General features: G+C 33.9%; 1 protein-coding gene across 2 annotated transcripts; it reads left to right on the top strand.

Annotated features, from left to right (window-relative positions):
- Positions 1 to 10,064: 10,064 nt before the first annotated feature.
- On the top strand, positions 10,065 to 13,017 carry LOC145192868 (uncharacterized). Of its 2 annotated transcripts, none has more exons than XM_080070199.2 (2): positions 10,065 to 12,550; positions 12,787 to 13,017. In XM_080070199.2, the coding sequence occupies exon 1, from the start codon at positions 10,199 to 10,201 to the stop codon at positions 12,533 to 12,535; it is 2,337 nt and encodes a 778-aa protein (XP_079926325.2). In that variant the 5' UTR covers positions 10,065 to 10,198; the 3' UTR covers positions 12,536 to 12,550; positions 12,787 to 13,017. The 2 variants fall into 2 exon arrangements, with proteins under 2 accessions (XP_079926325.2, XP_089933650.1); XM_090077524.1 differs by having other exon boundaries at positions 10,067 to 11,744.
- Positions 13,018 to 13,078: the final 61 nt, after the last annotated feature.

Below are 13,078 nucleotides of genomic sequence, written 5' to 3'. Positions count from 1 at the left end.
CAGTCATTTAGACAATTTGTTCTACAGTATTTTTTAAAAGTGTCCATAATTTTACTCTTTTTTCGATGAGTTTTCTTCTTTGAATTTGTTAGAAGGGATTCAGCATTTTTTTACTGCCTCAAAAACAGTGTAAGGCAGATATTTTTATGGCGATTTGTAACGTATTGTTTTATATCTAGATCTACTCAGTTTGGCTTCAAGAAAAATACTGAAAGTTAAAAATACTAAAAGCCTATTATATGCGGTACGTCTAACTATAAGCAAAACATTCTCGATGGTGTCTACTTTTGGAGTGACTACATCATTATCAATGGCACGATTCCCTTTTTCGCTTAGGTCTCAAAAAGGTTTTGAAGGCTGCCCACTTTTCGTTGATGATGCAAAAGATGAAAAACGTTCTGATTTTGTTCTATGAATTCTTCGATGCCAAAGTCTACATCAAGCCAGCTCCATAACCATAATTCAAATGTGTCTGATTTGCGACTTTTTCACTGTTAAATTTGTGTTAAAAACAAGAATTGCTCTTACATCCATGCTTTCACTTTAATGCCGGTTATGATGATGAGCTTTTGAATAGCACCTCAGCATTTTAAATATCAGTAAAGGTAACAAAAAAACGAAGCCGGTATTAGCAACTATGACCCACAAACAGCATGTAATTATATAACTATTATAATTAATATAGCTACAATATGAATACATAATAATGTTCTTTGAATCTTTTATAATAGAAGATTTAAAGAACATCATTAACACTAACATAACATAGGTAAGCAATAATTTAAAAGCAAATAAGAGTGTAATTTTCAAAAAGCAACACCGCATTTGACTGTGAGTAGAGATTTGCTCTGAAATTAAATGAACATTGAAAAAAAACCAAAAATGATCAAATTGCTTTATTTCCTAAAACTGTCGCAGGATTTTTTTTTCCATTTCAATACCCGTCTAATAATGTATCATGGGGTTTAATTTGATTCTTAAAAAGTTTATTGCAAAAATGTAAATGAAGATCCAGATTTGACTATTTGACACCGTTCTCAACAAGTTGTGGAGAATCGTACCAATGGTCATTACTAATTTTAATGAAGCAGGAATTGAATATTACTGTCAATGATGATCATTACAGAACCATGCTAAGTCATAGTAGTTAAAGAACTATGCTAAATCATTAGCTATTTTCAAATTTGTTTTAGATTGACTTGTAAAACCTTTTGCTTCAACAAGATGGCAAAACGTATCAATTTTTTTTTTAAATTTCTGGTTTTAGCTGATTAACCAGCAACAATTGGCTCTGGAAAAAAAAATAAGACTCGCGTTATTTTGAAAATAAAAGCTCAATTGTTTGAAAAAGTACCCCAACAAATTGGACTAATCGAGTCCAATTTATTAGAGCTAATCACGCTGGAAATGTAATGGAAATTATTTTTAAACAATAAATTTCATAAAATAGTTTTTTAAATTTGGAATCAAGCTTAATTATACGTGTTTTATTTTAAAATAAATTTCAATCAATGTAAAAGTCTTCACCTATTTCCAAAACCATGAATAAAGATAGTACCACAACTCTTATTGCTTCCGAAGACAAAAATAGAAGAAGGATATATTATAAATATAAGATTTAACTTAAATCTTGAAGTTTAAAAATTCAGTACTATTACATTTAATTTTCGTGTAGTGTTTAACTGTGTAGCGTTTTATTCTTAACTTAAAAAAGTTTGACGTTCTTGCTTTCTGATCAAACTGCTGATTGCTGGAATTTATTAAAAACCAAGTGTTTTTTTAATAATCTATTTTTATTGCTAATGAATTACAAAGCTACACTTAAATAGCAGAAGACGATTTTCTCACAAATATTTATCTACTGATTTACTTGTCAATCTGAAATCGTGGATTCTTGTGAACTTGGTATATTTTAAACGGATCATAACATAAAACTTACACTAATCATTCAAGGAATGGGATTCTAACGTGTAAGAAAATGGTTTATTGAGGGCAGGACTTTGTTACCATAGAAATCACATCCACATGTAATCACTATAAACAAGCATTTATTCTTTTGAAAGAGAAAAAACATGCTGAAAAACATGCTGCATCTTAAAAAATAGTTTTGGAAAAAGCACGATAAAAAGATAAAATAAAAAAGTAAATAGAAAATTCATTAAAATCTAGTAATACTTTATTGCTTTTAGTAAAAAAAAAAAAAAAAAAAAAAAAAACTTGTTTGTCTAAAACTATTAGTGCAACTAGCATTGTTTATGTTAATACAGTAAAATCTCTCTAATTCGAATCTCCTTAATTCGAAAACCTCCGTAATTCGACTAAATGTAAAGTCACCGTGACATGCGTTTAAGAAACTCTTTTGTTTAACTTTCTATAATTCGAATCTCTATAATTCGAAAACCTCCGTAATTCGATTGGATTTTTTGGACCCTTTAGTGAGAATCTCTCCGTAAATCGATTTTTTTATTTTCTGACGTGTAAAAAGCTCGTTAATCGTTGAGTTCTTTTTTCAAATTTCGAATGTTTTGAGTTTTTTAAAAAACGATTAACATGAATTATTATCTTTTGTTTAAAAAACGTCAATGGCATCAAAGAGACCGCATGAAGAAACCAATTTAAAGCGGAAACACGATGTTGTACTAGAATTGGAGAAAGGAAAAACAAATAGAGGTTTCGAAAATCTTTGATATTCCACCAAACATTCTTTTAATCTGGAAAAAGAATAAAGATAAAATCTTTGATGCTTTTCGTCAAGGAAATTTGGCTAAACGGGTGAAGGTTAATACGTATTATCATGTTAACAAAGCTGTACTTAAATGTTTCAAACAAATGAGCTTATATTCAAAAAAGGCGATCTACAATTACTGAGTTTTTCTTTTAAATAAAAAAGTTTAAAACACATAATCTCTATTGCATTTAGGTTTAAGAATCACTATTTATTTGTTTTTTCATCTCTATTTGTAGTTTGACCAGAATATTTGAAAAAAAATCAACTTTCTATAATTCGAAAATCTCTCTAATTCGAACTTTTATTTTTCCCCGCGAAGTTCGAATTAGAGAGATTGTACTTTAATCTAAGAACGCTCATCGAACAAAGTTTTTAAATAATTTAAATTATTTTTTAATGCAGATTAACAGGTTAAAAAAAAAAAAGTAAAAAGTCGATCTGATCTTATTGGAAAGCAAAAGCTACCTTCAAAAAAACATCAATTTCTATTTCGTACAAGTTAAATTCTGATCACTGTGGAGATGAGAGATTCTGATCACTGTGATTAAGGTAAAGAAATGAGAGAATCATTAACTTAGTCATTAACTCTGGTTAAAAACTATGCACCCACCTGCAATTAAAGTATTACAAAGGTCAATACAAGAGACGACAAAAAAGATATTACTATGACCTGTTAAATTACGACATAAAGTAGCATCAAAGAATTGCATCAAAAAAAAGGTTTAATGCTGTAAATAAGCAAGAGGAATCGCTCTTCCGCTGTTTATGAAGTTAAAAAAAGAAAACTCAGCTATCAGCAAAAATGTAATAAATTATGGTTTTACAATTTTTTAAGATTATTTTACAAAAATTCAATGTAGATTCTGGGCTGGAGAGTGAATTTCTTTGCACCAAGTTACGGTATGATGGAATTGGAAGATTAGTTAAGGGGTTAACAGTAAACAGAAAGACCAATCGATTGCCAAATAATAACTTCAGATAACTTTTTCCAAAAGTTTCGGAATATAGATTGGTAAATATAGACTGATTAATCATGTTCAAGAGTTTTTTTCGTCATTTCTTTGTCAAAATCAGTGGAAACTGACTTTGACAAAGTTTAGATATTTTTGGTGTTGCACTCAAATGTCTATGTAAGTGGAATCAATATGAAAAGTTTCTATGATATCAAGAAATTTTAGTCGTTTTGACTCGGAATGAAAAGAAAGTGAAAAATTGAAAAGAAAGTTGTAATGTGTAATATTTAATCCAACGCTTTCACAATGGAGTAGGATAATCGAAAACTACTACTGGAATAAGACCCTTTTTTCATTACTGTATGGGTTTGGCGATAGACCACAGCTACGCATAAATGTAGTCAGGAAACTAGACTGATAAAACGAGTAAGCAACTACAAAAAAGTTTGTAAATACTAACAAAATTTAACTTTGTAATCAGAGGCGATTTATAAGCAAATTTTATAAAAAAACGTTTGATAGAAAAACTCTCCTCCACATCAGAGAACTAGAGCGGGTCAGAATGTATAAACCTCTTACTTAAGTAAAAATAAGTAATAACAAATAGTTAGGGAGAGAGAGAGAGGAAAGCTCTTTTCCTGAGTGGATAAGAAAAAATGTTCTGCTCTCTCTCAGCAACTATTTACTGTAAATTAGGTCTATGCTCCTATATAATTTAGTGGTACACTGTTCTATAATTTGGGGGTGAGTCATCAATAAAAACACCCGAAAAAATCCTTTGGAGAGATCGAACTACATACCCATGGGATATCAGAACAAGTGATTTTAAAATCAATGATTTCCGTCCGTGAAAGAAATTTGCATTTTAAGTTTTTTCCTATACCTGCTAAATTTGAGAGATTGCTTTTTGACAAATTTTTAACTTTGGCAACTATACAAAGATTTTTTTTTTCAAAATGTTTATTTTCTGAATAAATAACAAGGGAACAAGAACAGACCAAGACATAAAAATAGTTTTTACTTCAAGAATGACTTCTTAGAATGCTTTACTCTAAAAGCAAAAAAGTCATTTTTTTAAATATTTCTAAAGATGTTTACTGTTATAATCTACAATACAGTTAGCCAAATGAGATCCATATTCTGGGTGAGTCCTGTCTCTCTTATACCGCTGCCATTGAGGCTTGAAGTTTGAATGCAGAGCTTCGGTGGCCTGCTCACTGTAAAGTCCAAGAGCTTAATTGCTGATAGAGATGAACTGAGACACATGAAAGAACACAGTGTGGGTCTTTGGAGTGATTGAGATTAGAAGTGCCTTTTCAAATTGTTGAAATGCTTCAACAAATGGAAGTGCTGCATCTACAGCTGCTTTTTGAATTTTTTGTTTTAGAATATCAACATTTTTCAAAAGCTTGTGGCAGTGTTGTCCATGAAAATGACCACTATGAAAGGGTTTAAGAGGTATGTTTAATTCCATAGGCTAATCCTTCCCATCTGGCCAAATGTTGATCAGATTCTTGTACAGATGGTTGACAACTCCCAACAACAAATGTAACTCCTTTGGTGGAATTGCTTTCAAAATTAGTGTATCATCTGTTGGATTGAGTAGAGGTGTTTAAATGACATTTGTAAAATGCTTCGCACTCTTCAAGTCACTTCCTTTCTTAACAAATGCTTGATAAGCCTTTCTGATACTTCCAAAAGTTCTCAAGGAACCACAAGCGCCAAGGTTTGAGGAGTCAGCATCACACCAGCAGCAAGGATGTCTGCTGGCACTGGATTGAAGACCACAGACAATGTTAGCTACTTTCATGTCGCATGACAAGATATAGGAAATAGAATTAGCATCTGTCAGCTTCAAAAGATTTTGATATTCTCATATGTCTCAGGCATTCCTTCTGATATAGCTATTATTAGCTGTTTCTTTACTCCAGAATCCTTTAACGATGAGCTGCAAAGCCTAGGAGGCTTCAAAACAGGACTTTTTGGTGCTGCAGTTATCTGAAGAACACCAAAACTCATCTTTAGAAAGTCACCTTCACCATTTAATCCTACCTTTACAATGTGTTCTTCAGGGACAGCCAGGGTCGGACTGGCTTGAAAAAACGGCCCGGGAAATTTGGTCACGGCGGCCCACTTCATTGTATGTTGCATATATTTAATACATACATACATATATATATATATATATATATATATATGGGGCGCCGAGAGCTTTCACGCCGTCCATGACAGCGACTATGATTAACGCTCTTATTTTTCTAAATTTACCTATATTATATTAGTAAAGGACTTTTTATTTTTAGGCGCATTATTGTTTATTATTATTTAAAGCATAAAAAAAAAAATTTAAACTTCCCAGCCTAAATATTGATAAAAATAAATATTTCTAAAACACTGCTGTAAGTTGGAGTCTAGAAATAGTAGACACAATCGCCATTCAATATTGACTGGTATAGCAACTTTTTCATCGTTTGACTAGTCGATGCCAAGACATCAATTACTGCATCGTTATTAATTCTCGGAAGGTCTTTTTCACAAGACATCAGCATGAATGACTGTAAACTTGACTGGCTCATCAAATTTCTTAATCTGTTCAAAATATATTTCAATTTCGAAAATGACCTTTCACAAGCAACTTGTGATGAGGATAATGTCAGCACAAATTTTTAAGCCAAAAACAAATTTGAATACGCAAGACTACGCAAGTTAAACTTCTGGAGGACAAAGTAAAAACATACAATACATTTTTTGCAAAATTTGCATTTATTTCTGTGGCTGTCACTATTTTCCACTTCTGGGATTGTAAAGACAGTTTCAGATTCTTCGGATTTATATTGTTGCATGTTGTCCGAGACAGAGTCAGATACTATCGTGTCAAATATCAAATTATATTCATCTTCAAGAGTTATTTCGAAACTTTCCGGTTTTCTTGCAAAGTTCGATAATAATTGCATAATTGCATAATTCCGTTTGAAGCTGATCTTTTGTTACACTAGCATCAAACTTTCTGAGCAACCCAAATATCTACTTTTGGAATCGAAACTTTGACCACGCTTCAGCATTATCTAGCTCATCTAATTCAAAATTTCAATAAGGGTAATCGATTTTAGATCTATTAATATCGTATAATAAATCAAATTCTACGTCATCGATAGTATTTCCATCTTATGCTATAAAAAGAGCGTCTCTCGTAACTCCCTAACATGTCATCTTTAAATTAGATGTAAAATTTGATGCAAATTTTCTTATAAGATCGTTTTAATTGTTTATAGCACAGTTATTTTTCGGAAGTAATTTTAACTTAAAAATAAGTTATGAATAATTAATGACTTAAAACGCGCTTGAAGTTTTTAGCTGCTTAACGTTTTTTAAACTTGCAGTGGTAGCACACTTGCTAACGCTTGTACTTGTACTAACACCGCCTAAAGATAATGCGCGCATGCTTAAACTCACTATTAATATAATACTACTTTCGATCAGCTCAAGATGGCCGCCAAAATTTATATAATTACCCGGTAGATGGCCTTTAATTAGATGTAATTAGAGGCCAGAAAAAAAGTTATTATATTTTTAGTTAAATTTTAATTTACATTTTATTTGGAAAGTAAAATGTAGCCTTACTAAAAATATAATATAATTTTTTATGCCAACAGGCCCACCGGGAATCTCCCGGTATCCCGGCGGCCCAGTCCAAGCCTGGGGACAGCTTGTGCTGATAAAACAAATTGCAATAGGTGACCAACATTTTTACAATGCACAGCATCTCTTAGTGTCTCATTGGTTGAACATTTTATTTTAGAAACAGTAAAATGATCCTTGAGCATCTATCCATGTTGTGCAAATTTCTTAACAAAATTTGCCTCCACGAGTCTTTGAGGGGCAATAGAATTGAGGGTTGAGACAAGCTGTGTCATCTTATTATTGGACAGTTCTGTATTAAGTTGCACAGTTGAAAGGCTTTTAACTGGAAGAGGATCTCTAAACAGTCGAGTTGGAGTAGATTTGCCCGAAATTTTAAAAGACTTAGTGCATAATCTAAAGCATGTGCATTAAATTAATTCCATTAATGCAAGGAGAAATCATCAAATAGGTAAACCTTGCAAAAAATGATAAGTACTGTCTTATCTAAGAGTTTTTCCTTTCTGAAATTAGAATTTAAGTTTGAGTTTTAATGAATATTGGCACACAAAAGAAACTTACCAAGTTTTATTGGTAATTTAGGATCTCCACCTGATTGGCTGAGTCGAACTGTTCCATTTGGAGATGCATCTTGAGTCCCTAACACTGAAGATGCCACATTATCAGTAGTTTTTATGTTTGCTTTTGTTAGGACAATCAAACTTCTGGCTCCAGCAGTGCATTTATGGGTAACCCTGGCTCAAGTAATGTTAGACATTTTGCACATCTTTTTTCAGTTTTAGTTGACTTTTTATGAGTTGTATCAACTGCCAATGGAGGTGGTGCCTCGCATTTTGTTTTTCCAATTTGACAAATGATACAATCACAAGGCAGAGAGTTTCTTGTTTATTGCTTCACAATGATTGAGTTAAAATCATAGAGCTTGGGAAATGGCTTTGTTGATGTTCCTTCGTCTGTTTTTTGCAAGCGAAAACTACAGTTTGTACACATACCATATGGTAGGCGATCATCTGCAAAGTTTAAGGGTATAGGGCTATGTTTTTTCAATCTGTTGATTAGGAAAGGTGTTATGCAGCGATCACTCTTTGACATGCAGAGAATGCAAACAGAGTTACGACATTCAGACTGAGCTTTTGCAGAATTCGGCATTTTCAACAAATTTAAAAGTTTTTAATGAAATATTTGTGTCTCCTAATGTGAAAACCAAGGAAAAATGGTAAAAATTATCAAGTGTTTAGGATTAACTGGAAATCAAAACAAAAGTAGAGTAGAGTAGAGTTGGGATGTAGCAACTCTAATTTTGAGAAATGCATTAAATTAATTTTTAATTTTACATACTATTGCTTAGAAATTCCTGTAAAAATATAAATGTTATTTTTGTTATAAAATTTTAAAGAATAAAAAGTATTGAATTATAGCCAAAGTTGAAATTTTGTCAAAAACCCATCTCTCAAATTTAGCCGGTATAGGAAAAAGCTTAAAATGCAAATTTCTCTCACGGACGGAAATCGTTAATTTTAAAATCACTTGTTCTGATATCCCATGGGTATGTACTTTGATCCCTCAAAAGGATTTTTTCGGGTGTTTTCATTGATGACTCACCCCCAAATTATGGAACAGTGGGTAGATTTATTCCTGTGCTTCTATATAATGCATATAGCTAAAAGTGTTTCTTTTAGAAAAGAAACACTTTTAGCTATATGCATTATATAGAAGACTATAAAAACTACATTATATAGAAGACTATAGAAACTATAAAAAACAAAGATGACAATTAAATTACATATCAATTGCTAACTCCAAGAGTTAGCAATTGATATGTAATTTAATTGTCATCTTTGTTGGATGAAAATTTCAGTGAAAAAATAGTGAATTTGTCAATAACGAAAATTGGTACTGTCTTCTCGTACAAATTACAGTAAATAATCAATTTTCAAACAATAAAGAATTTTTAATTAATTTTTTTTGGGTTTACATTTCCAAGCCCTCCACAAATTCTTAGTCACCTAGCTTTTTCCAAATTTTGAACACTCTTTCAATTGAGTTGCTGAACTCAGGTCTTTTTTTTTTTTTTCTTAACTCCGTAAAAACTCCGTTTCGATATCTGCTGTTAAATTGTCTATTAGAAAACCCGACAGTTTTATGCAGTTGTACAGAAAATGTTCCAACAACTTTTATTTATCGATGAAAAATCCACTTCTTATTTTTGCATCAACAACATCTTTTGTATCTTAAATAATGTTTGTTAGTAAACTTTTTAATTATTAGAATTCACGGCTTTATATTGGTAAATTTTAAAGAACGCAAAATAAGTGTTTTATAAAATAGGCTGTAGCTATTCTAAACACTCGCATGCCTGAATAATCTGCTTAGATTATCCAGAATGTGGATATGAGTTTTTAATATCTCTTGACCTAAATTTTAATTGCCACTTTTTCCTCTCACTCATCGCTAATTATCATTAGGATTCTCCAACTTTACATTTAAGTAGAATTAACAAGAAACAAAACAAAGCGCAGAAAGTGGCGATGAAATATAGAAACAGTTACTTTTAATTCTTCTCTATCTTGCGCAACTGTAAATTAAGGACTAATTAAATTCTTCATAAATTGAAACTATAAAAACACTTCAAGATTGCATTGGCATTTTTCAGAACAGCGTTTAAAAGCAGTTATTGTTGTGTACCGATACGCTTGGCTAATCGCGTATTCGCACTACCAGCCGTAGCCATTCCCAAAGCTTATACTGATCTCACATCTTGAAAAAACATCTACTGAGTTTTCAAAACTGATAGAATAATTTTTGTGAAATATACTGCAAGGAATAATTTATTAAAAGAAACATTTTATTCAATGGTTTAAAGCTAAAAAGTAATTGTATGATGATTGCAGTCCTTTGTAATTTGCTTTTAGTGGTCTCGTCAGTAACCCCTAGACCATATGAAGCGCAAGATGATCGAGCTGAGCCCAGGTTCACTGTACATGAAAAACCACCAGAGTTAATTGTAAATGCTGGTCCTGAAGGAGTTAAAGTCCAAGCCAAGCCATCAAAATTACAACTTATTGAGTACCCTCGAAGTAACGGCGGCTATGGATGTTACGGTGCAGGCTGCCATGGTGCAGCTGGCGGGTTTGAAGGAGGTCATGGTGGATGGAACAATGGTGGTGGTTGGGGAGGTCATCATGGTGGTATTGGTGGATGGGGTGGAAATGGGGGCCACGAACTTGAAGGTCATCATGGTTGGGGAAATTGCTATGGTAACGAACCTGGTTGCTGGGGATCTCATCATGATCACACAACTTATGTTCCGTCACATACCCCTCCAGTACATGTGGGTCCAAATGCCCCACCAATTCATGTAGGTCCTCATGTTCCTGCAGTTCATGTTGGACCGCATGTTCCAAGCATTCATTATGGTACTCATGCACCCCTTTATCATGTTGGTCCTCATGTTCCATTTGTTCATATGCCTCCTCCTGTGACAACAGTTCATGCTGGTCCAATGGGTCCACCAGTTCATGTTTCATCACCACCAACAGTTTACCATCAGCCACCTGTTGTCTACCATCAACCTCATATTGTAGGTCATGCAGCTTATAATGACGGAGGCTACCACAATTATGGCGGACATGGCGATTGGGGAAATGGTGGCGCTCATGGTGGAGGCTATGGCGGTAGTTATGGTGGAGGGTATGAACATGGGTGCGAGCCTCATGGCTGTGAAGGATGTGAACCTCATGGATGCGGAGATTATGGAAAAAGATCAGTTCAAAAAAGATCTGTTGCAGGTGAGTCAGAATCAAACATTATTGAACAGACAAAACAAAAAGACAAACGACAAGCACCATATTACGGATGGCATCCATTCCCAGCAAGTGTACACGTAGGGCCGCATACACCACCTATTCATATTGGACCTCATTACCCACCAGTACATATTGGACCTCACGTACCAGCAGTGCATATTGGACCCCACGTACCATATATAAACATTCCAGCTCATGTTCCGGCCATACACGTTAGACCACATGTTCCAGCAGTACATATAAGTCCACCAGTTCCAATTATAAATGCTGGAAACCACGTTCCTGCAGTTCACGTAACATCACCTCCAACAGTTTATCACCGACCACCAATTGTTATTCATCAACCTCACATTATTCATTCACCGAATCGATGGGGAAACAACGAACATGAATATTTCCCCGGTCATCATGAAGAGGGAAACCATGATTTTGGGCATGAAAATCCTGAGAGAGCATTCCCTGGGTATTCAGCTGATTCTGGAAACAACTATGGAGGCATGCAAGTTGGTCAAGGATTTAATCATGGTTTCGAAGGTGAAATGCAGCCTTCTGGATATGGTGGTGGTAATGGCTATGGTAAAAGGAGTCAAATTCCATCTGATCCAAAAGAAGCATATGGTAAGATAACATTGAAAAGTCTATACAGTTTGGTGAGGCCTAGACGGCAACTATTGGGTGGTAATTCAGATGGTGGTGATTCAGTCATTTTTGTTCATCCCAGCGGAGCGCAGTCTCCTGTAGGAAACACTATTTCAGGAGACTCACCTTTGGTCGGACTAGATAGAGGTGCTGGTTTAGGAAGAGGTGTAGGCGGAGTAGAAAATTCATTGGGTTCACAAAACAATGCATTTGTTAAATCAGGTTTGTCAGGTTTGAGCTCAATCCAACATGGACTTTCTGGGCCGCAAGACCCAGGGTTTAATGGACTAAGTAATCACAATCTTCAAGGACTTGGAGGTTTAGGACCTAATGAACAAAGTCAATTTGGTATACCGGATTTAAGTGCTGGAAACGTGGACAACAATAACGGTCTTGGAACAGGACTACCCGATTCAATTGGAGGTGCAATGAACCTGCCTAGCTCTCAGTCTGCGCACGATGATAGTTTTGCAAGTGAAAATCCAAACATGAACATTGGAGGGTTACAGGGTAACAGCGGGTTTGGAGATGAAAATGGACACGGGTCGGATGATGGATCTCCAATGAATTTCCAGCGATCGTTGTTTCCAAGCAACCCATTTGTTGAAGTGGAGCACTACTACGACGTAGAAAAAAATAATTTAGACGACTCTACAGAACGCGACGTTAAATCGACAATCCTTCGTGACGATGATGATACTGATGACAGCGACTATCATGTACGTGTACATAAAGACGAAATTCCTAGGCCAGAGAATTTTGGATACTAATGTGCAACAAAATAGGTACGCTCAGTTCATGATTGTCGGTTGATGTTGTGCATGAAAATGACTGAATTGCCATTAACAAAATCAAGACTAAACTTCATGCATGTTTATAACTCATGGATGACAAAAAAAGATGTCTCTAGCAATTAATTTTTGTTATACTTATTTTCTTCTCATCGATAAAATGCTTAGAGTATTTTTGAACAAATCTCTTTGAAGAAATGAAAAACACGAGCTTATTTTAATTTTTTTAGGCAGGAGATTTGTTAACTAATCGAACATTAAAAGAATCGAATTTCGATGGCAGCCAAGCCTGTAATTGCCGTCGAAATAAGAAGATTAGCCATAAAGCGTTTTAACCCAGGAAGATTCATAATAAAAAGTGCAAATGAAACATTTTTTTAGGGAAAGAAGGAAATTGTTAATTTTTAAATTAGCAAAGCTTATAATAGTATTTTCATATTTTAGAAGAAACTAACCAAAAAGTATTCTTTTTTTTATTATCATTATGGTTTACTTTTTTTTGAAGAGCACCCTTGTCTTTGT

Source organism: Hydra viridissima, unplaced genomic scaffold (genome assembly GCF_058129835.1).
Source record: "Hydra viridissima isolate aposymbiotic clone 2 unplaced genomic scaffold, HvirCarnegie_v1 scaffold_2, whole genome shotgun sequence".
NCBI classification, from domain to species: Eukaryota; Metazoa; Cnidaria; class Hydrozoa; order Anthoathecata; family Hydridae; genus Hydra; species Hydra viridissima.
Note: the sequence above shows the minus strand (reverse complement) of the source record. Positions and strands in the feature narration are given on the sequence as shown.